Here is a 22,861-nt window from a genome sequence, read left to right as displayed (position 1 = left end):
CACACACACACACACACACACACAGACACAGACACACACACACACACACACACACACACACACACACACCGCACAAACACACACACACCGCACAAACACACACACACACACACACACACACACACACACACACAGACACACAGCTCTGCATGCACGCACACACAAACACACATAGAGAGAGAGAGGAATGACAGATCGAAACCAGACGAAAGACTGAAAGGTGTTGTAATCTGTACTGATAACCATCAGAATGCTGTTTACTTATTCATACTCTCTCTCTCTCTCTTTCTTTCAGCTCTGTGTCTGGCATCCTATGAGAGCGAAGGACCAGAGAACAACATGGAGAAGGACAGGTGGAAGTCTCTGAGGTGAGTTCAGCAGTGTGTGTGTGTGTGTGTGTGAGAGAGAAAGAGAGAGAGAAAGAAAGAAAGAAGGGTAATTGTCTCCAGGGACAATGTTCCCTGTGTGTGTGCGTGTGTGTTTGTGTGTCTGACAGAGAGAGAGAAAGAAAGAAAGAAAGAAAGGAGGGTGATAGTTTCTAAGGTGAGATCAGGACAATGTTCTCTGTGCGTCTGCGTGTGTGTGTGTGTGTGTGTGTGTGTGTGTGTGTGTGTGTGTGTGTGTGTGTGTGTGTGTGTGTGTGTATGTGTGTGTGTGTGTGTGTGTGTGTGTAAAAAGCACAGATGGGTGTCCTGGGAGGGTACAGTCCTCTCTTCAGTGCCCAGTCCACAGTCACGTTTTCTGATATCAGTCCAGAGTGTGACAAGAACCATTCCTCTTTCGTAGCCTGTTTACACACACACACACACACACACACACACACACACACACACACACACACACACACACACACACACACACACACACACACACACAAAATCAGCACGGTTAGTCTGTCACTTAGAGGAAGCCACTCCAGTGCAGTCAGGAAATAAAGTGTCAGCTCAAGGCTTCCCCCTTCCCAGTTTCATGGTCATTTCCCAATCATTATTCAAAACTCACACTCACACTCACACTCACACTCACACTCACACACTCACACACTCACACACTCACACTCCAACAGAGATAGAGAGAGAGACAGACAGACAGATTGAAGATCATCATCAACACATGGTGTGTGTGCGTGTGTGTGTGTGTGTGTATTCTCATTAGTGTGTCAATGTGTTCATGATTTGTAATGAGTGTTAATGTTGTGTCTTGTCTTGTCCTCAGGTCTTCCCTGCTGAATCGGGTGTAGGCACCTCAGGGTGGCGGTGGCGGGGGGGGGGGGGGGGGGGGGGGAATCCTTCTGCTTAACCAGCTGTGACACCCCCCCCCCCCCCCCTACTCTGTGCCCTCATGCCTCCCCTCCCCTCCACAAAAGCAAGCAAGACAAGCAGTAGCAGCAGACTGACATCAGGCCTGGTCAGCAGTATCCCTGTTCTCAAAGGGAACCGACAATCCGACCCACTCTGGGCTGAGAAGGACCCAGCCGTGTATCACTGCTCGCTTTGTTTCGTTTCGTTTTCGCTTCGTCTAAAAACAGAGGCCATCGTGTTCTCTCGCTCGTCCTACTGGATATTTCAGAACAGCTTTTTCATCTCTTTGTATGAATTTGTACTCAATGTATTATTGTTATTATTATTGTTATTGTTATTATTTTGATTGTTTTGTTTGTTTGTTTTGTTCGTGGGTGGTTGTACCACCAGAAGAGTTCTACAGCACGGGTGTTGTATCTCCACTTTCCCTGGAGGGAGGAAACGGATTTGGACAGTGATAGGAGACCCGGCCCTTTCTGTTTCAGGGCCTCTCTCATACTTGTGTTTCCTCTAAAGACACTCTAGACACTCAGAGTTAGCTGCTGGTTGGCCAACTCAATTTGAATGGGGTTTCCAAATAAAAGAAAATGAAATGATATAAATATGCTCTCTATCTTATCTATCTAAACTACGAATACCAGCATTGTGCATTCTGGATATCGGCACTGTATCTTGATATCAAGTACCTGTCATGCATTTAAATCAATTTATTTTGTATTTTGTTGATTGTATTTTAAGTCCATTTATTTTGTCATGTTTATTTTCCTGTCAGTGTATATCTGAATAGTATTATTTTTATACACCTGTGCGTATGTCCTGATTGTGTTGGTGTGTGTGAGTGCATGAGATATAGAGAGAAAGGAAGAGAGATGGAGACAGAAAAAGAGAGTTAAAAATGTTGTGTGACTCTCTTGCCCTTTTGCAGCTAATAGCACATTAGAGTTTGATGTAGAACCTGCTCAGTTAGTCAGTCAGTCAGAAACCACCCAATAGGAGCTCCCCTAATCTAACAAGCCCTCTCTCTGCTGCGCCCCCCCCCCCCCCCCCCCCACACACACACATACAAACACACACCAGAAGGGAACTTGAAGTGGTTCCGTGATACGGTGTTCCCTCTCTCCTGACAGTTAGTCTCGGAAAAGATCATGCTCTCGCTGCAGACCCCCGTTACAGATTGAACTGGAGGAAGTGTTCTAGATTACACACGGTGACGAGTGAGATGAGCTGTCTCTCTTATCATCCTCTCACTCCCGCTCCCACTCCCTCTCTGGAGGTCTTTCCCTGGCTGACCGTGTGTAGAGTAATGACAGTTTGCCCCCTGGTGGTAGTGGCAAGCAAAGCAACTGAAGAGTTTACAGTAGGCTAGAATTAGGTGGACGGTTGGGGAATGTTTCCTTTAACTTTCCATACCTTTTCCAAGAGTGTTTTTCGTGTGTGATTGTTCCATTTATTATTATTATTATGAATATTATTATTATTACAGTTATTTCCCAGTAGTTTATTTATGTTTTACCAAACTGTAGTCATCTTTTATGTGTTGATATTTGCCATTATATTTTGTTACCCTGCTTTATACTAGGTACATAACATATTTTGTAGCTGCCAGATATTTCCTACCTAATATTTTTTATAATGCTTTTTATGAGTGAACGTGTTTTTGGGGGGTGGCGGCGTGTGAAATGAAGTTGAGTCCATTGACTGATGTCTCGCTCACCTTGGCTTTGCCTTTTCTCTTCGAAAGGAAACTCAGAAATATGCTGTGCTTTTTTCCCCTTTCCCTGCCCGCGTGTACATTGTGATGTATTTGAAACGTTTGGATGGCGTAGATGAATCCTTGAGAAATGAAGCTCTTGTTTTTGAAGGAATAATGAATTGAATTAAAGAATGCACATGAAATATGAACCACTGGTAGTCTCTGTGTTTCACTGTCAGCCTAGGGTGAGCCTTTACCAATCAGAAAACAGTCAACTCACTGACATTAAGAAATACAGTAGGGGAAGATTCTATACAGTACAAAATGCAAGTGTAAAAGTGGATTCCTAGTAATGCTGAAACTAATGGGTTTCCATGCTTCCACTGGGCACATATGTGTAACAGGGTTTAATGTGCTTCCCTGAATTTCCCCCCCTTCATGGGTTAATTCTCTAGCACGGTCAAGGTGCAGATTATTGGTTCCCAAGTTTATTTAGTTACAATGTTTTGAAGTGGGCGTGATAAAGTAGTTATCTCTGTGTTCTTCCTTTCCTCTGTCTCTTTCCATGGATGTATGAGACAGAGGTAGGTATACATCCTAAAAACACAGGCTAACAAGTTAACTAGCCTACATGTGTCTATATGGTATAACGTACTGTGTACTATAATATGTACATAGTATTTTAAGTGGCTTGCCTGATTTATGTTGACAGGAGCTGAGCGACTGGCTAGTTTCTGTTTGAGTGATTTTATTTTCTTCTTTTACATGTATCAGGTGGGTCACGTTTACACGTACGTATTTTATGCACGTGTTTGTGCGTGAGAGCTCTTTCCATGGATGTATGAGACAGAGGAGCTGAGCGACTGGCTAGTTTCTGTTTGAGTGATTTTATTTTCTTCTTTAACATGTACCAGAGAGCAATAGAACGTGCGAATACCAGGTCGGTGGCTGTGGTTTCCTTTAAACTACACAACGCAGAGTAAGACAGCGAGGGGAAGATTACCTCCGTTACATATGCACCCAGCCAGGGGTGTGCACCTACCCTTGGGGCCTGAGGTGAGAGACCAGGGCCTGGGCAGGAGTTGGTCTCAACTTCACTTATCTCCACCTTTTCAACCGCTGTCTCCGTATGTATATGTCATCAGACACATGTAACATGAGGGCTTTCTTATGAGAGGAGAAATCACACGCACATACACAATGTCAGAATCGGATGCTCATTCAGGTGAAATGAGCATCACCTGAGTTGTCCCCTAGAATCAGAGGATTTCTCCAAATGAAAGGGTGAGATTTTAGAGTAGATGTAGATTTTAGAGTGTTTGAATCCAGGGAGTGGAATTAACCCTCAGACTCATTACACTTACACGCTCCTTCTGCCAGACCCCAGTTTGGTTTGGACAATGACTAAGAGTGTATACCATACAGATGAAAATCACCCTTCTACGGTAACTAAGATGATGTGTACACATTTAGCCCAATACTACTATGGCTACGTTTGGAGGTGCTTTTATCCACAGGAATGGGGTCAGCCTCATGATGTCTCGTGTTGTATTTTGATTTACCGGTTTATTTGAGGTCAAAATGGTATTTTGCAGACAGACTATTGGTGCCTTATCAGTAAATCGCTATATTGTTTATTTATTTGTGTTCGTACTTTATGAATATAAGGGCTCATTTGCGTAAATCTGGGGCATTGACTAGCAATTGATTTATTTGAATGTGGTTCCCTCTTGTGGTCAAAAGAAGAGGTTCGTATTTTTGCTTCGAGGGAAAAGGGAAGGTTGCAATGTCCCTCATGGATAGTTCATATTTACATAAACATGTTTTGAGAACATCTATGAGACTAAATCAAACAGAAAACAAAGCCGAAGACTACTAAATGATTGTAATGCACTACTGTCTGTCTGGGTTACAGTCATCTCACACTGCTATCCATTTAGCATGATTCAGCTGATTCAATATGACCCGGTTCACAGTTCGAAAACCCAAACCATTATCCAATCTATATATCTCGTATAAACTATACAAATAAACACTGCAAACTGAGTTTCCAGAAAACAGCAATGTACATTTTACATTTTTTGGTTCTAATGAGAGATGCAAAAAAAAAAAAGGTATAGACTTGGGTGCTTTTACAAGGGTAGATATTTCAAAAGACACGTTTGTGAATTTTCATTACAAGCGAATACACAAATGTCCTGTATGATGGAAATAATATACAGTTTTCAGAGAGAGAGATCCTCGCCAACAGCTTCAATATTGCCCAAATAATAAACAAAAGCCTCTGGGAAGATGTGAGCGTCTCTGTGATGCTCTCGTGGTTGATGTGGCGCAATCGCAGATGCTCAAGCGCCCAACTAGGCTACAAACTTCACACTGAAAGGGAACATAGACAGACCATCGTCAGCCATGAGGCGTGTGTGAATACATCTATGAGTGTGTGTGTGTTTGTGTATTGTGTATTGTGTCCTAGCGCTGCTGACACTCTGTGTGTGTGTGTGTTTGTGTGTCCTGCAGAAATTCTGGGAGCTGGCGAGGCAGGTGAGCGAGCTGATGACCTGGAAGAAGGTGGAGTGTCCGTTTGAGAAGGACCGCAAGATCCTACAGTACCTGCTCACCGCTCCCGTTTTCAGTGAGGATGGTAAGAAAACACACACACACACACTCACAAATAAATGTTTAAAGGCAGGCCTGCCTGTATAGCCATCCAGACAGGGACACACACACACACACACACCCAAATACACATACACACTGTAGCAGAGAGACGTGAAAGAAGTGTTTGATCATACCTTGCCGCCCCTCACACGCCCCCACACCTCCAGTGTGTCTGAGGCAGACACTAATCCAGAGGAATGCAGTGTGTCTGGCCAGAGTGCACCGTGAAGACTAGACTACAGTACAGCACTGCACCACTCTCTCTCTCTCTCTGGGCCCAAGCCATTACAACACCTCCTCATTCTTTAGTCTATCCCTCCCCATCCTCTCTCTCTTTATTTCTCTCTCTCTCAGTCTGTGTCTCTCTTTTTTTTGTCTCGGTCCGTCTCTGTCTATTTCCCTGTCTCTGTCTATTTCCCTTTCTCAATTTGTCTTTATCTCCATTTCTCTCTCTTTCTTTTTCTCCCTCTGTTGTCACAGCCTTCCCGTTCCTCTTTCTCCTTCCTTTCTCTTCTGCTCCCTCTGTTCGTCAGGAGATAAGCCCATCGTAGTGATTAGCCCCAATCATGTGCAAGGTCAGTCAGCGCAGACTTCCCATAATCCCCGGCTCCTTTGGACCGCTCTCAGTAGGCCACAGGTGTCTGGCGTCTCCTGGTTGCATAACAGCAGAGGACTCTAGTGTGCCAGATTCTCCACTGGAGGGCCAAACACGACTCATCTGGCTCAGGCTCCAAGTAGAAACACACTCACGCCACACACACACACACACACACACACACACACACACAGACACACACACACACACACACACACACAGACACAGACACACACACACACACACACACACACACACACACCGCACAAACACACACACACACACACACACACACACACACACACAAACACACAAACACACACACACACACACACACACACACACACACACAAACACACAGATCTGCATGCACGCACACACAAACACATAGAGAGAGAGAGAGGAATGACAGATCGAAACCAGACGAAAGACTGAAAGGTGTTGTAATCTGTACTGATAACCATCAGAATGCTGTTTACTTATTCATACTCTCTCTCTCTCTCTTTCTTTCAGCTCTGTGTCTGGCATCCTATGAGAGCGAAGGACCAGAGAACAACATGGAGAAGGACAGGTGGAAGTCTCTGAGGTGAGTTCAGCAGTGTGTGTGTGTGTGTGTGTGAGAGAGAAAGAGAGAGAGAAAGAAAGAAAGAAGGGTAATTGTCTCCAGGGACAATGTTCCCTGTGTGTGTGCGTGTGTGTTTGTGTGTCTGACAGAGAGAGAGAAAGAAAGAAAGAAAGAAAGGAGGGTGATAGTTTCTAAGGTGAGATCAGGACAATGTTCTCTGTGCGTCTGCGTGTGTGTGTGTGTGTGTGTGTGTGTGTGTGTGTGTGTGTGTGTGTATGTGTGTGTGTGTGTGTGTGTGTGTAAAAAGCACAGATGGGTGTCCTGGGAGGGTACAGTCCTCTCTTCAGTGCCCAGTCCACAGTCACGTTTTCTGATATCAGTCCAGAGTGTGACAAGAACCATTCCTCTTTCGTAGCCTGTTTACACACACACACACACACACACACACACACACACACACACACACACACACACACACACACACACAAAATCAGCACGGTTAGTCTGTCACTTAGAGGAAGCCACTCCAGTGCAGTCAGGAAATAAAGTGTCAGCTCAAGGCTTCCCCCTTCCCAGTTTCATGGTCATTTCCCAATCATTATTCAAAACTCACACTCACACTCACACTCACACTCACACTCACACTCACACTCACACACTCACACACTCACACACTCACACTCCAACAGAGATAGAGAGAGAGACAGACAGACAGATTGAAGATCATCATCAACACATGGTGTGTGTGCGTGTGTGTGTGTGTATTCTCATTAGTGTGTCAATGTGTTCATGATTTGTAATGAGTGTTAATGTTGTGTCTTGTCTTGTCCTCAGGTCTTCCCTGCTGAATCGGGTGTAGGCACCTCAGGGTGGCGGTGGCGGGGGGGGGGGGGGGGGGGGGGGGGGGGGGAATCCTTCTGCTTAACCAGCTGTGACACCCCCCCCCCTACTCTGTGCCCTCATGCCTCCCCTCCCCTCCACAAAAGCAAGCAAGACAAGCAGTAGCAGCAGACTGACATCAGGCCTGGTCAGCAGTATCCCTGTTCTCAAAGGGAACCGACAATCCGACCCACTCTGGGCTGAGAAGGACCCAGCCGTGTATCACTGCTCGCTTTGTTTCGTTTCGTTTTCGCTTCGTCTAAAAACAGAGGCCATCGTGTTCTCTCGCTCGTCCTACTGGATATTTCAGAACAGCTTTTTCATCTCTTTGTATGAATTTGTACTCAATGTATTATTGTTATTATTATTGTTATTGTTATTATTTTGATTGTTTTGTTTGTTTGTTTTGTTCGTGGGTGGTTGTACCACCAGAAGAGTTCTACAGCACGGGTGTTGTATCTCCACTTTCCCTGGAGGGAGGAAACGGATTTGGACAGTGATAGGAGACCCGGCCCTTTCTGTTTCAGGGCCTCTCTCATACTTGTGTTTCCTCTAAAGACACTCTAGACACTCAGAGTTAGCTGCTGGTTGGCCAACTCAATTTTGAATGGGGTTTCCAAATAAAAGAAAATGAAATGATATAAATATGCTCTCTATCTTATCTATCTAAAACTACGAATACCAGCATTGTGCATTCTGGATATCGGCACTGTATCTTGATATCAAGTACCTGTCATGCATTTAAATCAATTTATTTTGTATTTTGTTGATTGTATTTTAAGTCCATTTATTTTGTCATGTTTATTTTCCTGTCAGTGTATATCTGAATAGTATTATTTTTATACACCTGTGCGTATGTCTGATTGTGTTGGTGTGTGTGAGTGCATGAGATATAGAGAGAAAGGAAGAGAGATGGAGACAGAAAAAGAGAGTTAAAAATGTTGTGTGACTCTCTTGCCCTTTTGCAGCTAATAGCACATTAGAGTTTGATGTAGAACCTGCTCAGTTAGTCAGTCAGTCAGAAACCACCCAATAGGAGCTCCCCTAATCTAACAAGCCCTCTCTCTGCTGCGCCCCCCCCCCCCCCCCCCCCACACACACACACACACACATACAAACACACACCAGAAGGGAACTTGAAGTGGTTCCGTGATACGGTGTTCCCTCTCTCCTGACAGTTAGTCTCGGAAAAGATCATGCTCTCGCTGCAGACCCCCGTTACAGATTGAACTGGAGGAAGTGTTCTAGATTACACACGGTGACGAGTGAGATGAGCTGTCTCTCTTATCATCCTCTCACTCCCGCTCCCACTCCCTCTCTGGAGGTCTTTCCCTGGCTGACCGTGTGTAGAGTAATGACAGTTTGCCCCCTGGTGGTAGTGGCAAGCAAAAGCAACTGAAGAGTTTACAGTAGGCTAGAATTAGGTGGACGGTTGGGGAATGTTTCCTTTAACTTTCCATACCTTTTCCAAGAGTGTTTTCGTGTGTGATTGTTCCATTTATTATTATTATTATGAATATTATTATTATTACAGTTATTTCCCAGTAGTTTATTTATGTTTTACCAAACTGTAGTCATCTTTTATGTGTTGATATTTGCCATTATATTTTGTTACCCTGCTTTATACTAGGTACATAACATATTTTGTAGCTGCCAGATATTTCCCTACCTAATATTTTTTATAATGCTTTTTATGAGTGAACGTGTTTTTGGGGGGTGGCGGCGTGTGAAATGAAGTTGAGTCCATTGACTGATGTCTCGCTCACCTTGGCTTTGCCTTTTCTCTTCGAAAGGAAACTCAGAAATATGCTGTGCTTTTTTCCCCTTTCCCTGCCCGCGTGTACATTGTGATGTATTTGAAACGTTTGGATGGCGTAGATGAATCCTTGAGAAATGAAGCTCTTGTTTTTGAAGGAATAATGAATTGAATTAAAGAATGCACATGAAATATGAACCACTGGTAGTCTCTGTGTTTCACTGTCAGCCTAGGGTGAGCCTTTACCAATCAGAAAACAGTCAACTCACTGACATTAAGAAATACAGTAGGGGAAAGATTCTATACTGTACAAAATGCAAGTGTAAAAGTGGATTCCTAGTAATGCTGAAACTAATGGGTTTCCATGCTTCCACTGGGCACATATGTGTAACAGGGTCTAAAATGCTTCCCTGAATTTCCCTCCCTTCATGGGTTAATTCTCTAGCACGGTCAAGGTGCAGATTATTGGTTCCCAAGTTTATTTAGTTACAATGTTTTGAAGTGGGCGTGATAAAGTAGTTATCTCTGTGTTCTTCCTTTCCTCTGTCTCTTTCCATGGATGTATGAGACAGAGGTAGGTATACATCCTAAAAACACAGGCTAACAAGTTAACTAGCCTACATGTGTCTATATGGTATAACGTACTGTGTACTATAATATGTACATAGTATTTTAAGTGGCTTGCCTGATTTATGTTGACAGGAGCTGAGCGACTGGCTAGTTTCTGTTTGAGTGATTTTATTTTCTTCTTTTACATGTATCAGGTGGGTCACGTTTTACACGTACGTATTTTATGCACGTGTTTGTGCGTGAGAGCTCTTTCCATGGATGTATGAGACAGAGGAGCTGAGCGACTGGCTAGTTTCTGTTTGAGTGATTTTATTTTCTTCTTTAACATGTACCAGAGAGCAATAGAACGTGCGAATACCAGGTCGGTGGCTGTGGTTTCCTTTAAACTACACAACGCAGAGTAAGACAGCGAGGGGAAGATTACCTCCGTTACATATGCACCCAGCCAGGGGTGTGCACCTACCCTTGGGGCCTGAGGTGAGAGACCAGGGCCTGGGCAGGAGTTGGTCTCAACTTCACTTATCTCCACCTTTTCACCGCTGTCTCCGTATGTATATGTCATCAGACACATGTAACATGAGGGCTTTCTTATGAGAGGAGAAATCACACGCACATACACAATGTCAGAATCGGATGCTCATTCAGGTGAAATGAGCATCACCTGAGTTGTCCCCTAGAATCAGAGGATTTCTCCAAATGAAAGGGTGAGATTTTAGAGTAGATGTAGATTTTAGAGTGTTTGAATCCAGGGGAGTGGAATTAACCCTCAGACTCATTACACTTACACGCTCCTTCTGCCAGACCCCAGTTTGGTTTGGACAATGACTAAGAGTGTATACCATACAGATGAAAATCACCCTTCTACGGTAACTAAGATGATGTGTACACATTTAGCCCAATACTACTATGGCTACGTTTGGAGGTGCTTTTATCCACAGGAATGGGGTCAGCCTCATGATGTCTCGTGTTGTATTTTGATTTACCGGTTTATTTGAGGTCAAAATGTATTTTGCAGACAGACTATTGGTGCCTTATCAGTAAATCGCTATATTGTTTATTTATTTGTGTTCGTACTTTATGAATATAAGGGCTCATTTGCGTAAATCTGGGCATTGACTAGCAATTGATTTATTTGAATGTGGTTCCCTCTTGTGGTCAAAAGAAGAGGTTCGTATTTTTGCTTCGAGGGAAAAGGGAAGGGTTGCAATGTCCCTCATGGATAGTTCATATTTACATAAACATGTTTTGAGAACATCTATGAGACTAAATCAAACAGAAAACAAAGCCGAAGACTACTAAATGATTGTAATGCACTACTGTCTGTCTGGGTTACAGTCATCTCACACTGCTATCCATTTAGCATGATTCAGCTGATTCAATATGACCCGGTTCACAGTTCGAAAACCCAAACCATTATCCAATCTATATATCTCGTATAAACTATACAAATAAACACTGCAAACTGAGTTTCCAGAAAACAGCAATGTACATTTTACATTTTTTGGTTCTAATGAGAGATGCAAAAAAAAAAAAGGTATAGACTTGGGTGCTTTTACAAGGGTAGATATTTCAAAAGACACGTTTGTGAATTTTCATTACAAGCGAATACACAAATGTCCTGTATGATGGAAATAATATACAGTTTTCAGAGAGAGAGATCCTCGCCAACAGCTTCAATATTGCCCAAATAATAAACAAAAGCCTCTGGGAAGATGTGAGCGTCTCTGTGATGCTCTCGTGGTTGATGTGGCGCAATCGCAGATGCTCAAGCGCCCAACTAGGCTACAAACTTCACACTGAAAGGGAACATAGACAGACCATCGTCAGCCATGAGGCATGGCGCCTGAACATCACGGCTGGATAAGTGAAGCGAAGTGAATTGAAGCAGGGTTGGTCCGCTGGGACCTTGGCGTAGGCTGTGCAGTCCAGCACTCCAATCTCGCCGAGCTGTCAAACCTGCCGAGAGTGCTGGGCAAAGAGTCCGCGTCGGTTCACCTATAATCACGTATGTTCCTTTTAACATCCACTTTGACTGCTTATCGGCACTGATGAATTGAAGTTCAACTATTTCTTTGGACCGTGGATTGCACCTAGCACCGGTAACGTATCCTATGGAATTATAATTTATTTCTACAAATATCATGGTAAAATCTGTGTATTTGGCTACCCCGACTCCAAATCATGAGCAGGTGTAATGTGAACTGAATGACATGTACGAAGTACAGATATATTTTTTCTTGTATAAGAACAGACTGTATTTAATTGGTTTCTTTGGTGTTGAATTATGCAAATCGGATTTACACTTTTTTGCACTCACATTTCTGTATTATTTATGTGCCCATCAGGCTGTCAGTAGGGAACAGGAACTGTGCTGTTTGGGGCAAGTTCAGACCCTGCTGTCTATGTAGCAAAGACAGCAAGCACACACACACACACACACACACACACACACACACACACACACACACACACACACACACACACACACACACACACACTTCAAATGTACCTCTCAAGTTTTAACAAATGATGATTTCCGTTTTGCTTCGGACATCTGTCACTATTTAACTTAGCCATATTTTCAGTTTCAGATCCAGTTTACCCAACTTTGATGTATTCAGCATTCTGCGATCATTTTCATTGTGTGGAGTCTGTCACAAAAGCCCTTGTTGTTGTGATAAAGTGTGGGCTTTTGGTCGAATGCGTTGTCTGAAAGAGAGCCTGTGTGTGAGAGTGCGTGTGGAGGTGTCAGACTCGGCGGACTCACACTGCAAATGTCCTGCGCAGTGAAAGTCCCGTTGTGTTGCATGCCATGAATGGCTGAGAGGAGCTGAATGACGAGAAGAGTTCCGTGTAGTGACTCTTTTAGGCGCGGGCTTCGCTGGGATGGGAGTGTGAGAGGGAACATATTTTTTTACCGCTTGAAAAATTATGACATGCGTGTCTCTGGCTGTTGTCAAGACGCTGATGTTATCCCATACCTCCAAGCCTTTGAATTATTGATCGGGCAGATACTTCACAGGGCACAGAGCTTTGCTGATCTTTTCTAAATCTCTCCATCTCTCCCTCTTTCTCTTTCTCTCTGTCTCCCCTTTTTATCCCCCCATCTCTCTCTTTATCTCTGCAAATATCTCTCTCCCTCTTCCTCTAACTCTCTCTCTTTCTGTCACTCTCTTTCTTCTTCTCCATTTCTAACTCCCTCTTTATATCTTTTTCTCTACCTCCTTCTATCTTTTTCTTTCTTTCTTTCTTTTCCTCTCTTTCCCTCCTGTCTTTTAGCGTGCTCATGCTCTCGAAGGGCCCCTGCTTTATCTAATGTGACTGCTCTAGGCTTGAAGCCCCCCTCCCATATGTCTCAAATCTATTTATAGTTGCATGATTCGGAGCATTGTGTGCATGTGGCTGTGAAGTTTCCTGCTGTTTGGGCCCGGGTCCGACAGCCCTGTATGTCACGTAAGGGGCACGCCAGCATCGAGGTGTAGGTTAAACAATTGCTGAAGAGAGCAGATCACCTCCCAATCAGCGCAAGAACTCATGCTGAAGCTAACGACCCAGGAAGGTTTCAAAAATAGAGCTTGCTAACCTGTTCATACTTTTAATAATATATAACACAGTGCAACACAGACAAGCGATAACCTGACCTGAGTGTGTATGTGTGATGTGTTATAAACTTGCATAGCACACACTTGTATATGAGAGGGTGTGGCGTGCATGTGGTTGTGAGTGTGTGTGTGTGGTGTGTTTGCAAATATTGGCATCTGTAACTGTGTGATGATGTTTACTCACTCACATCTGTGCGTGTGTGTGTGTGTGTGTGTGTGAATGTGTGTGCGCGTGTGTATGTGTACTTGTGTGTGTATGTACGTGAATGCACGCAAATCCATCCAGCATCACCCAGGGCTGAGAGGATGGGTAACGGGTCAGTGAAGACGAAGCCTGTGAAGTCCCCTAACGGGCCCCATGGCTCCAGCGGTCGAGGGAAGGGCTTCCACTCTCACAGGGACCCCAGCGGGGGCCTCGGCTCCAAGAGCACAGCGCAGCACCTCAAGGCCAAGGTGGGAGCAACCTCCAGCAGCACATCTCAGCAGAGCATAGGGGCCAGTGTGGAACCTAGCTACAGACCTGCTGATGCAGTGTTTTAACTCGGAACAAAGAGGAAAATCATGTATTTCTGTGCCTTTGTGTGTGTGTGTGTAACTCTGTGTTTAAATAATAATTTTTGTGTTGTGTGTTTGTGTTTGTGTTTGTGTATGTATAGTTATTTGTCTGTGAAACTGTGTGTATATGTAAATGTGTCCATTTATATGTGTATGTCTATATGTCTTAATCTGTGTGTGTGTGTGTGTGTGTGTGTGTGTGTGTGTGTGTGTGTGTGTGTGTGTGTGTGTGTGTGTGTGTGTGTGTGTGTGTGTGTGTGTGTGTGTGTGTGTGTGTGTGTGTGTGTGTGTGTGTGTGTGTGTGTGTGTGTAGGTGGAGGAGCTAGAGCAGGAACTGAGGCGTCGGGACGAAGAGCTGGACTCGCGGCGTCTCCAGATGCGCTGCTTGCAGGAGCAGCTGCTTCATCAGGGCCGTGTCATCGGGGAGCTCACTGAGCAGCTCCAGGCCCACAGCCTCCAGCTGGGCCAGCTCCAGGCCGGGCCCCAGCCCCCCACGCCACCCAGGGCCCGGCACGACTCGCTACGGGCCGCCCTGGACCGCAGGAGAGGGGCCAAAGCCGGTGTGTCGGCCGAGCCGTCGTCCAGGACGTATGATTCGGGCTCACTGCCGCAGTTCAGCCTGGAGAAAGCCCGCGTGTGGAAGGAGGCCAGGTGTGTGACAGAGGAAGGGTGGAAGACAAAGAGAGTAGAGAGAGAGAGAGAGAGGGAGGGTAAAAGAGAGATGGGGAAGAGAGGGAGGGCAAGAAATAGGGGGAGGGAGGAGAGGGAGAGAAAGAAACAGAGAGAATAGAGAGAAAAGTAGAAAGAGGGAGGAGAGAAAGAGACAGAGAGAACGGACAGAAGGGCAAGGAAAGACAAAGATAGTGGGGGAAGAGAGGGAGAGCAAGAAAAAGGGGGAAGGAGGAGTGCGGGAGAAAGGAAGGCAGAAGGAGGCAAAGAGAGGGAGCGAAAGAGAAAGCAAACAGCTTTCCAGCTGCTGTCTTTTTGATTCAGCTTGATTGGCTAAGTGAGGGCAGCACACGCACACAAACACACGCACCGTTTCCTTGGCTACTGAGTAGAGTTTAGGGATAGGGTGGCCATCTTCTTCACTTGTTGGACCACTTGTTCTATGAAATTCTTCAGATCAGATGAAATATTACTTCATTAACTTCATTAATGTACTCATCATTCTATGTTTTTAAGACTGGCAGTATGAAAAGTAACCATGCTGGTCGATGAGTGGACTACGAACCACATAAACTCACAAACTCACTTAGTTCTTAGTTTGCACATTATTAACAAGCTCTTGTCTTTGAAATAAGCATCTGAGATCAGAGGAGGAAAGATTAAAGAGAATCAGAGCAGAATACCATTAGCCAGGACAGGCTAACGATCGAAGAAACATGGATCCCAGCATCCTTGGAAAGCCCTTTTTCCGTGTGCACCACCACTAAACAGCTGATTACCCCTCGTGTCATTCTCTGATGTTCCTCTCGAGTGCACTTGTTTGTAGCGATAACGCCTGCCTCGGTCACCAATTAGACTGGCGCATTGAGATGGAAATGTGAGCAGATGCACCCCGGTGCGTCGCGCCGTGCTGTCGCCTCCTTGAAGCGGCCGGCCCAAGCTGCGCCCCGTGTTGTGTCTGCGCTGTACTGTACTGCACTGCACTGCACTGCACTGCACTCTTTCACCCCTGCCGTGATTCATAAGTCCTTCTCCCTGCGTCTTATAGAACGCGTGCTAATGAGACGTCAGTGAAGCCCCCCCTGGGCTGACTGGAGCGCGCTCGCCGCCGCCGCCGCACCCTCATTAGCCCGTCGCCGTGAATCATAAACACCCACAGGCCCCTGCAGATACACAGCCTACGAATGCTCCAGCGGACACACTTTGATTAGCCTAAATTAGTGCTGTTGAGTCGGCATTAGCGCTCATATGAGAAACCCGAAATTAAAAACAGACTCAGCTCATCTCTTTTCACGCTGTGGGACAAACTTCCGTAATCTCATTTAGGTGAACACGTGAACTACATCGCTTATTTGAACAATCAACTACTTGGCTTTCCTGATGGAACAACATAATTGGCTAGTTGTTTATCCTGACAGATCTGTGCTTCATGTCCAGGAAGAGGCTAACTCAGGAACAGACCCAGCCCTGACACGGCCTCCATCCTACTCTTTATTAAAGTGATGATGCCAACGAGCAAATATTTAGGGCAATGTTTGCAATCACATGAGAGGCTTTCTTGTGTTCTGATTGGATGATCACAACAAGTGCCCACTGATGATTTAAGTTCTCTAGACGTAAATGTCTTGCCCGGTATCAATGGGAAAGCGCCCACAACATTGCAGCATTGTTCAACATCTTGTGCATCATCATCTTCAGAGTTAGGTGGTGTCAGGGTGCCATTGGTGACGTGGTCTCTTGATGCGCTGCTGTTCTGTTCCTGTGCTGCTCCCCCCCCCCCATCCACAGTGTGAAGAAGCAGATCACGGACTCCCTGAACAAGAACCTGTACCTGAGGAAGCTGGAGGCTCAGCAGATCAGAGACATGGTGGAGTGCATGTACGAGAGGAGCTTCCAGCAGGGCGACTACGCCATCAAGCAGGGGGAGCCCGGCAACCACTTGTTCGTGCTGGCAGGTGAGGAGGGTCACGCATACACTCACACACACACACAGACACACACACACACACACACACACACACACACACACACACAGCCATACAAACACACATACACATACAAATACACATGCACACACACACACACACACACACACACACACACACACACACACACACACACACACACACACAGCCATACAAACACACATACACATACAAATACACATGCACACACACACACACACACACACACACACACACACACACACACACACACACAAACATGCACAAACATGCACACGCACACACACTTGCATGAACACATAAACATGAACACACATCTGGAATTCTACTGGATTTTAAGTGTAACAGTCAGTAGCAGCTCTCTAGTGCGGTATTCCACACGGAGTACGCGGGAGTGTTTTTCACCGGCCTCTGCACCGACAGCCCGCATAGAAACCCTCCCTTGCTCCCTCGCCGACACAGCTTGGTTGTGGTGGAGTGTAGCAATTACCATGAAACAGACCGTACAGAAAACGACTGTAGCCTGACATACTCACAGCCCTGAGTCTGAGTCCCCAACAGCAGCTCACCACACACTGAGAGAGCAGAAGGAAGCCGGGTGTGTGAGGCAAGGAGGTACAGAAGGCTGAGAAGGAGGGAAGGAGAGGGGGAAGAGTGAAAAAAGAGTGCTGTCCAGCTTTTTCTTTTCTGTTCTTTCTTCAGCATGCTTCGCTAAGTACTGCCAGCACTTCACAAGCCGTCCCCTCCTCTTCACGTGGCTTTTCCAGGCCAGTGAGTCGGGCAGCGACTGTAGAAATGTAGGGGACAGAGAGTGTAGAGCGCCATCTGGAGCTCCACGCTGGTAGTGTCGTGAGCATGTTGTGTGATGCTTAACACATGCATCGTCACTGTCATTCAGTAGACCTCGTTCAGAAAGTCATCTTTATTATATACACAATCTCAGTGCTTTATCCTAGTGATTTGCGCAATGAATGTTGTTGATTTGTGCAGTATGAAAAAATTACACAAAGAAGAAGAGAAACTAAGAGGGTCTAAATTTACGCAATGCAATGGATGTACATCAGGAACTGCTGTGTGTGTGTGTGTGTGTGTGTGTGTGTGTGTGTGTGTGTGTGTGTGTGTGTGTGTGTGTGTGTGTGTGTGTGTGTGTGTATGCCCCTGTGTCTGTGTTTGGTGATCATTTGAGGATCATTATGTCTGTTTATGTTTATGTCTATATGTGTGTGTGTGTTCTTACAGATGGCAGTCTGGAGGTATACCAACACAGTCAGCTGCTCTCATCCATCCCGGTGTGGAGCACCTTTGGGGAGCTGGCCCTCCTCTACAACTGCACCCGCACCGCCTCAGTTAGAGGTGAGCTGTCCCACGACCCACAACCCATCCCTCCACCAGTACTGAGCACCAGCACCTCCATTTTCTGATGAAAAGGAATTCATGTGCTTGTCTATGTCTATCTGTGTGTGTGTGTGTGTGTGTGTGTGTGTGTGTGTGTGTGTGTGTGTGTGTGTGTGTGTGTGTTTGTGTGTGTGTGTGTTTGTGTATGTTAGAGGAGAGCTCTCCCACAACCCCTCCCCCCACCATCACTGATACACATTCAAACGAGAGCACAGCCAACATAACCCAGTCAGAGGAGAATATGGGGTTTGTTTGAGCCCTGATTGCTTGGGGGTGCGTAAGATCCAGACCAATCCCACATCAAATACTGTGTGTGTGTGTGTGTGTGTGTGTGTGTGTGTGTGTGTGTGTGTGTGTGTGTGTGTGTTTGTTTCCTGGAAGAGCTATAGTTGGTGAGTTGTGGATCATCGTTTCTCAAGGACAGGATGCTTGTCAAACCCTGTATGAAGTCTAGATGATGTCTCCTTATTTGAAGTGACGCTCCTTAATGACTTTTCATCGAAGAATCGCCCGTAAGCAGCACTAGTGCAGGGGGGAAATGAATCTAATCGAATCAATGGCGACACAGGGCTGTGGAGACGTGGCTGTGTGTGTGTGTGTGTGTGTGTGTGTACGTGGGCGTGTGTGTGTGTATGTGTGCGTCGTCCCGTTCTGTAGCGGTTACGTGCCGTGTTCCTATGCTTGTCCCCTGTGGGACTCCGAATCGCGGCAAGGCGAGGACCGTCTGTTCCGTTCTGCCGGTGTGTGTGTGTGTGTGTGTGTGTCTTCCTGACAGTTGTCCTGCCATTCATCCCTCTTCTGACCTCATTAGACGCCGTCTGGAAGTGACTCAGCGAGTGCTGCAATGATGATGTTTGGTGTGACTCCAAACAAGCCGTAACCGGGGACGACCGATCCCACCCCCACCCAAACCCTCGCCCTTACAGTGCTGTGTGGTGATCACGCCAGTCCACATAAAACACTGAGACGTGAAGTCAGCTTCAGTTAGAGCCCTGCCAACATGTCCTTTCCTCCAGAAAGTAGATGGCTTGCCATTACAGTTAATTTGACTGAACATGCAAATGTGTCCAGAGATGGAAATTAAGCAAGCCATTTAGCCTCTATTCGGTGTGAATTTAGTTTGCATTCCTCTATATTTTATGGCTATTTAACAACAGCTTCCATTTATCATTAATTGCTGAATTCAAATTAGAGACAAAACCACATCAAGTGGATGTGAATACTGATTCAGCACTTAAACTCTACCAACGTGCTTTGCTCCAAATTCCGTTGGGTGCAAATACAATAACAATAAATGCTTTTTTATTTCTATTACTATTAGAAATAGCTTTTCATTTTGTGTTGGCAAGATCCACTCAAAATCAGAACCAGATATACTCAATATCAGAACCGGCTAAAGGCCAGGTTTGTCTGAGAGCCCGTGTCTGTCTGGGAATAGAGGTCTTCTGCACTGTTCTGTTGTTGAGCTCACAGCCCTCCAGTCCTGCTGGTCCCGAGACATCCTGTCCTGTCAAATCCCCAGGGCATATCAGTGGGGTGAAAGGACACAGGACAGGGCCATAGGACACCTCCTTCTTGAGGGGACATCAACTCAGCTGGGGGAGAATAACAAATATCACACACTCTTGAGGGATTCTGTCCTCATACACACTATCACATTGCTCCTACAAACACATACTCCCTTTGCCAGCTCAGAGGGAGCACAGCATGATAGGTTTCTGCTCAGGGGTACAGCTTAGCAGACAATGCTAACTATGCTAGTACAAAGACATCACAGAATGGGAAATGGTGGGAAGGAGACTGATGAGAATTGGACTATAGCAGTTCACTATTAATGAATATGAGAAAATGTGTAGGGCCAAGGTTGGTACGAATGTGAAAATTGCCATTGTGGTGCGTGTCACTGTCAAATTTTCCATTGTTGTGGAACTTGTGCTGAGGTCCGTGCCAGTGCTGGAAAGCATAAGCCCCACTCCTCCATGGCATCCTGGCGATGTTTCTAGCCTTGAGGTTGAGGTACAAATTCACACCGACCTCATTCAATTTCACCCTGTCCTTAAGCAAAATATGTCCCAAAGCCCAAAGCTTTGTTAATCTGGCCGTGGTGACATTTGGTGTGAGGCGTTATCGCCCCAGCCATCTGCTGTGTTTTAGTCTGTGTTGTCTGTTTGTCTGTTTGTTTATTTGTTTGATGTCAGTTTGGCTGGCAGGCTGTGTCGGACTTGGTGTTTCCAGACTTCCTTCCCTGGTGGTTTGTTGTGTTTTGTCGGATCTAACTATGCTGTGATTGTGTTTTGATGCACTGAGGCGTGTTTCTGACCTAAATGGTCTTTTGTTTCTGTTTCCTGACTTGCTGGGGGGCTATTCCAAGCACTCAGACTGAGTGGTAAACCTCCCAATCGAAGGTCTCTAATATGGCTTTGGTTTGTTCGGAGAATGAAGGCATAGGGCTCTTCTATTAGAAGGTTTATCACTTGCTCTGAGCTTACTTATCTGGGTTTGTCAATAAACCACGTATTGCTGTTTGTGTTTTCTCCGACGTAACGATTGGATGGTTTTGAAACTTCCCTGTACTGATATTGTGTTGTTAGGTGGCTCTGTGTGGGTGTATGTGTGTATATGTGTATGTGTATGTGCATGTGTGTGTGTGTGTGTATGTGTGTGTGTGTTACACATTCTCTCTGACATAACAATTTGGTGCTCACTGTCCTGGTTTGTATCCTGTGTTCTGTGCGTTGTCTGACCCATGTGGTTTCAGCTGTGACTTGTGTGAAGACATGGGCACTGGATCGTGAGGTGTTCCATAACATCATGCGCATGACTGCAGAGACCCGACATGAACAACATCGCAACTTCCTCAGGAGGTCAGATGGCGTTCATATTCCTATATCATACATACTGTAGTTGTATGCGCCACACAGAATACTATTTTGTACAGAGAAATACACACACACTCACACACACACACACACTCACACACACACACACAGTATTGTTTGTGGTTGCTGTGAGTGCTAAGTGTAATTTTTTTTAATGCTGTATAGGGTTGTCGTATTTTTACACTATATCATGTGTAATATTGTGTGATATATATTGTAATAAATGGAGGATTAACTGATCAATCAAAAGATTGGCAATCATGCTAGCAGGACTTCCATGCTGAACTCTCGGCTCACCCTACAGATCACTATCTCAACTCACATCCAGTGGTTGAACCCCATCAGACTTCGAACAGGCAATCTCCCGACCAGGAACAGCCTCGATCAAATAAACAAACAAAAAAGACCTCTGCTGTTCTAAATTTGCTATTCGGTTAGCCACATGCATTGGCATTGAGAGGCCAAATCCAATTCAATTTTCTGCTAAAAAGGCCAACGCCTAAGCTGACCTTTCTGTTTCTTCTCTAAACATGATGAACTGAAAACAGGAAAGTGACACAGAAGACTAATTCACTTCTGTTGAGGAGACGGAGTTGATAATACAAACACGTGAATTATCATAATCCTGTTACTCCTGGCTTCCTCTCGCCGGTGCCATCAAAAGGCTGCATATGCCGAGTATTTAACCCGTTACTGCCGCCCACATTTTTCTTTTTTTTCCTATCGCCTGCATAAATCACAGAGATGGCTTTTTTTTCAAATTAGAGGATGCATTTGCAAAATATCAACAAATGTTTTGTGGTATTGCTCTAATCTGTGCACAGAAATTCCATGCATCTTCTGACTGATGGGTCTGTTTTCCTTCTTTATGTTGTAGTGTTTCTCTGTTGGCAAACCTACCTGAAGACAAGCTCAGTAAAATTGTGGATTGTTTGGAAGTGGTGAGTAAAAAAATTGCATCTTGAAAATGACCAGAAATGTCTTCAAATGTGCACCTTCTGTATTACAATAGACAGTTGGACACGGTCTACATGTGTTAAAAGAATAATTGTGAGTTTATGTAGGGGAGTGCTGTGATTCATGTGTGTGTGTGTATTTGTGTGTGTGTCTGTGAAAACGTGTGTCTGTGTGTGTATCGTGTGTGTGTGTGTGTGTGTGTGTGTGTGTATTCCTTACCATCACTAAGCCTCTTCATGTCCCTCATGTATTGTCCACTTATGAGCGCTCTCAAGAACAGGTCTTCTATTAGTGCTGTCCGTCATTGAGGGGGAGGGCGGTCCAGGATATTGTTACCATAATTATTGAACTAAGGCCAAGAGTCCTGTTTACCCAGTCGGAGGCCTGTGATTGCTTAAGGTCGGGAGTGACAGGCAGAGGAAGTGCTGCTGACTTATGGAGCCTACTTTTCTTCCCGGAGACCACATCAATTATTAAGCCCCATTTTTTTTTCCGCTGAAGTGAGGCTTTCGGACAGTGTTTTATTCAACAACACTCGACAGTCCTCCGTTATGCAAGAAAGCAAGAGTTAAGGAGTTCTTCAAGGACATTCCTCTCGATTGACGTTCCCCCCGCAGGGCAGAAGAGAAACAGGAGAATGCAGCTCTTCAATCATTGTGATGGGGGTGATTATGTAGACTGAGCTCGTCTCTGGGGAGCGCTGTGTGTGGAACCCAATAGCAGCCACAGATGTTGGGCCCAAATTCACTAGATAACATGCAGAACTAGTGTCATTAAACAGCCAGACTTTGAAAGCCAGAAGATAAGGCCTGAGATTGGGAGA

At 45.3% G+C, this 22,861-nt stretch overlaps 2 protein-coding genes and 2 long non-coding RNA genes across 6 annotated transcripts in view; all 4 read left to right on the top strand.

Moving 5' to 3' along the window:
- The window catches only part of rasgef1ba (RasGEF domain family, member 1Ba), a 50,690-nt gene extending 49,412 nt beyond the window's left edge, over positions 1 to 1,278 (top strand). For both annotated transcript variants that reach the window (XM_031570714.1, XM_031570715.2), the window contains exons 13-14: positions 296 to 368; positions 1,216 to 1,278. In XM_031570714.1, coding sequence (XP_031426574.1) covers positions 296 to 368; positions 1,216 to 1,240 — 98 coding nt within the window. In that variant the 3' untranslated portion in view covers positions 1,241 to 1,278. The remainder of the gene's footprint in view (positions 1 to 295; positions 369 to 1,215) is intronic.
- Positions 1,279 to 3,426: 2,148 nt separating this feature from the next.
- LOC116221020 lies at positions 3,427 to 3,940 on the top strand. Its single transcript, XR_004163972.1, has 3 exons — positions 3,427 to 3,578; positions 3,707 to 3,768; positions 3,909 to 3,940. It is a non-coding gene; the product is annotated as an uncharacterized LOC116221020 (long non-coding RNA).
- A 1,503-nt stretch (positions 3,941 to 5,443) lies between these two features.
- On the top strand, positions 5,444 to 7,709 carry LOC116221103. Its single transcript, XR_004164022.1, has 3 exons — positions 5,444 to 5,635; positions 6,761 to 6,833; positions 7,647 to 7,709. It is a non-coding gene; the product is annotated as an uncharacterized LOC116221103 (long non-coding RNA).
- Positions 7,710 to 7,714: 5 nt separating this feature from the next.
- Positions 7,715 to 22,861, top strand: part of prkg2 (protein kinase cGMP-dependent 2) — a 28,684-nt gene continuing 13,537 nt past the window's right edge. The window contains exons 1-8 of one of the 2 annotated variants that reach the window (XM_031570713.2): positions 7,715 to 10,021; positions 10,150 to 12,116; positions 13,906 to 14,072; positions 14,488 to 14,825; positions 16,632 to 16,798; positions 18,047 to 18,160; positions 20,961 to 21,066; positions 21,959 to 22,022. In XM_031570713.2, coding sequence (XP_031426573.1) covers positions 13,926 to 14,072; positions 14,488 to 14,825; positions 16,632 to 16,798; positions 18,047 to 18,160; positions 20,961 to 21,066; positions 21,959 to 22,022 — 936 coding nt within the window. In that variant the 5' untranslated portion in view covers positions 7,715 to 10,021; positions 10,150 to 12,116; positions 13,906 to 13,925. Of the gene's footprint in view, positions 10,022 to 10,149; positions 12,117 to 13,869; positions 14,073 to 14,487; positions 14,826 to 16,631; positions 16,799 to 18,046; positions 18,161 to 20,960; positions 21,067 to 21,958; positions 22,023 to 22,861 lie in introns of those variants that run through there. The other variant, XM_042708274.1, reaches the window with a different exon arrangement.

Source organism: Clupea harengus, chromosome 7, assembly GCF_900700415.2.
Source record: "Clupea harengus chromosome 7, Ch_v2.0.2, whole genome shotgun sequence".
In the NCBI taxonomy this organism is placed as follows: Eukaryota; Metazoa; Chordata; class Actinopteri; order Clupeiformes; family Clupeidae; genus Clupea; species Clupea harengus.
Note: the sequence above shows the minus strand (reverse complement) of the source record. Positions and strands in the feature narration are given on the sequence as shown.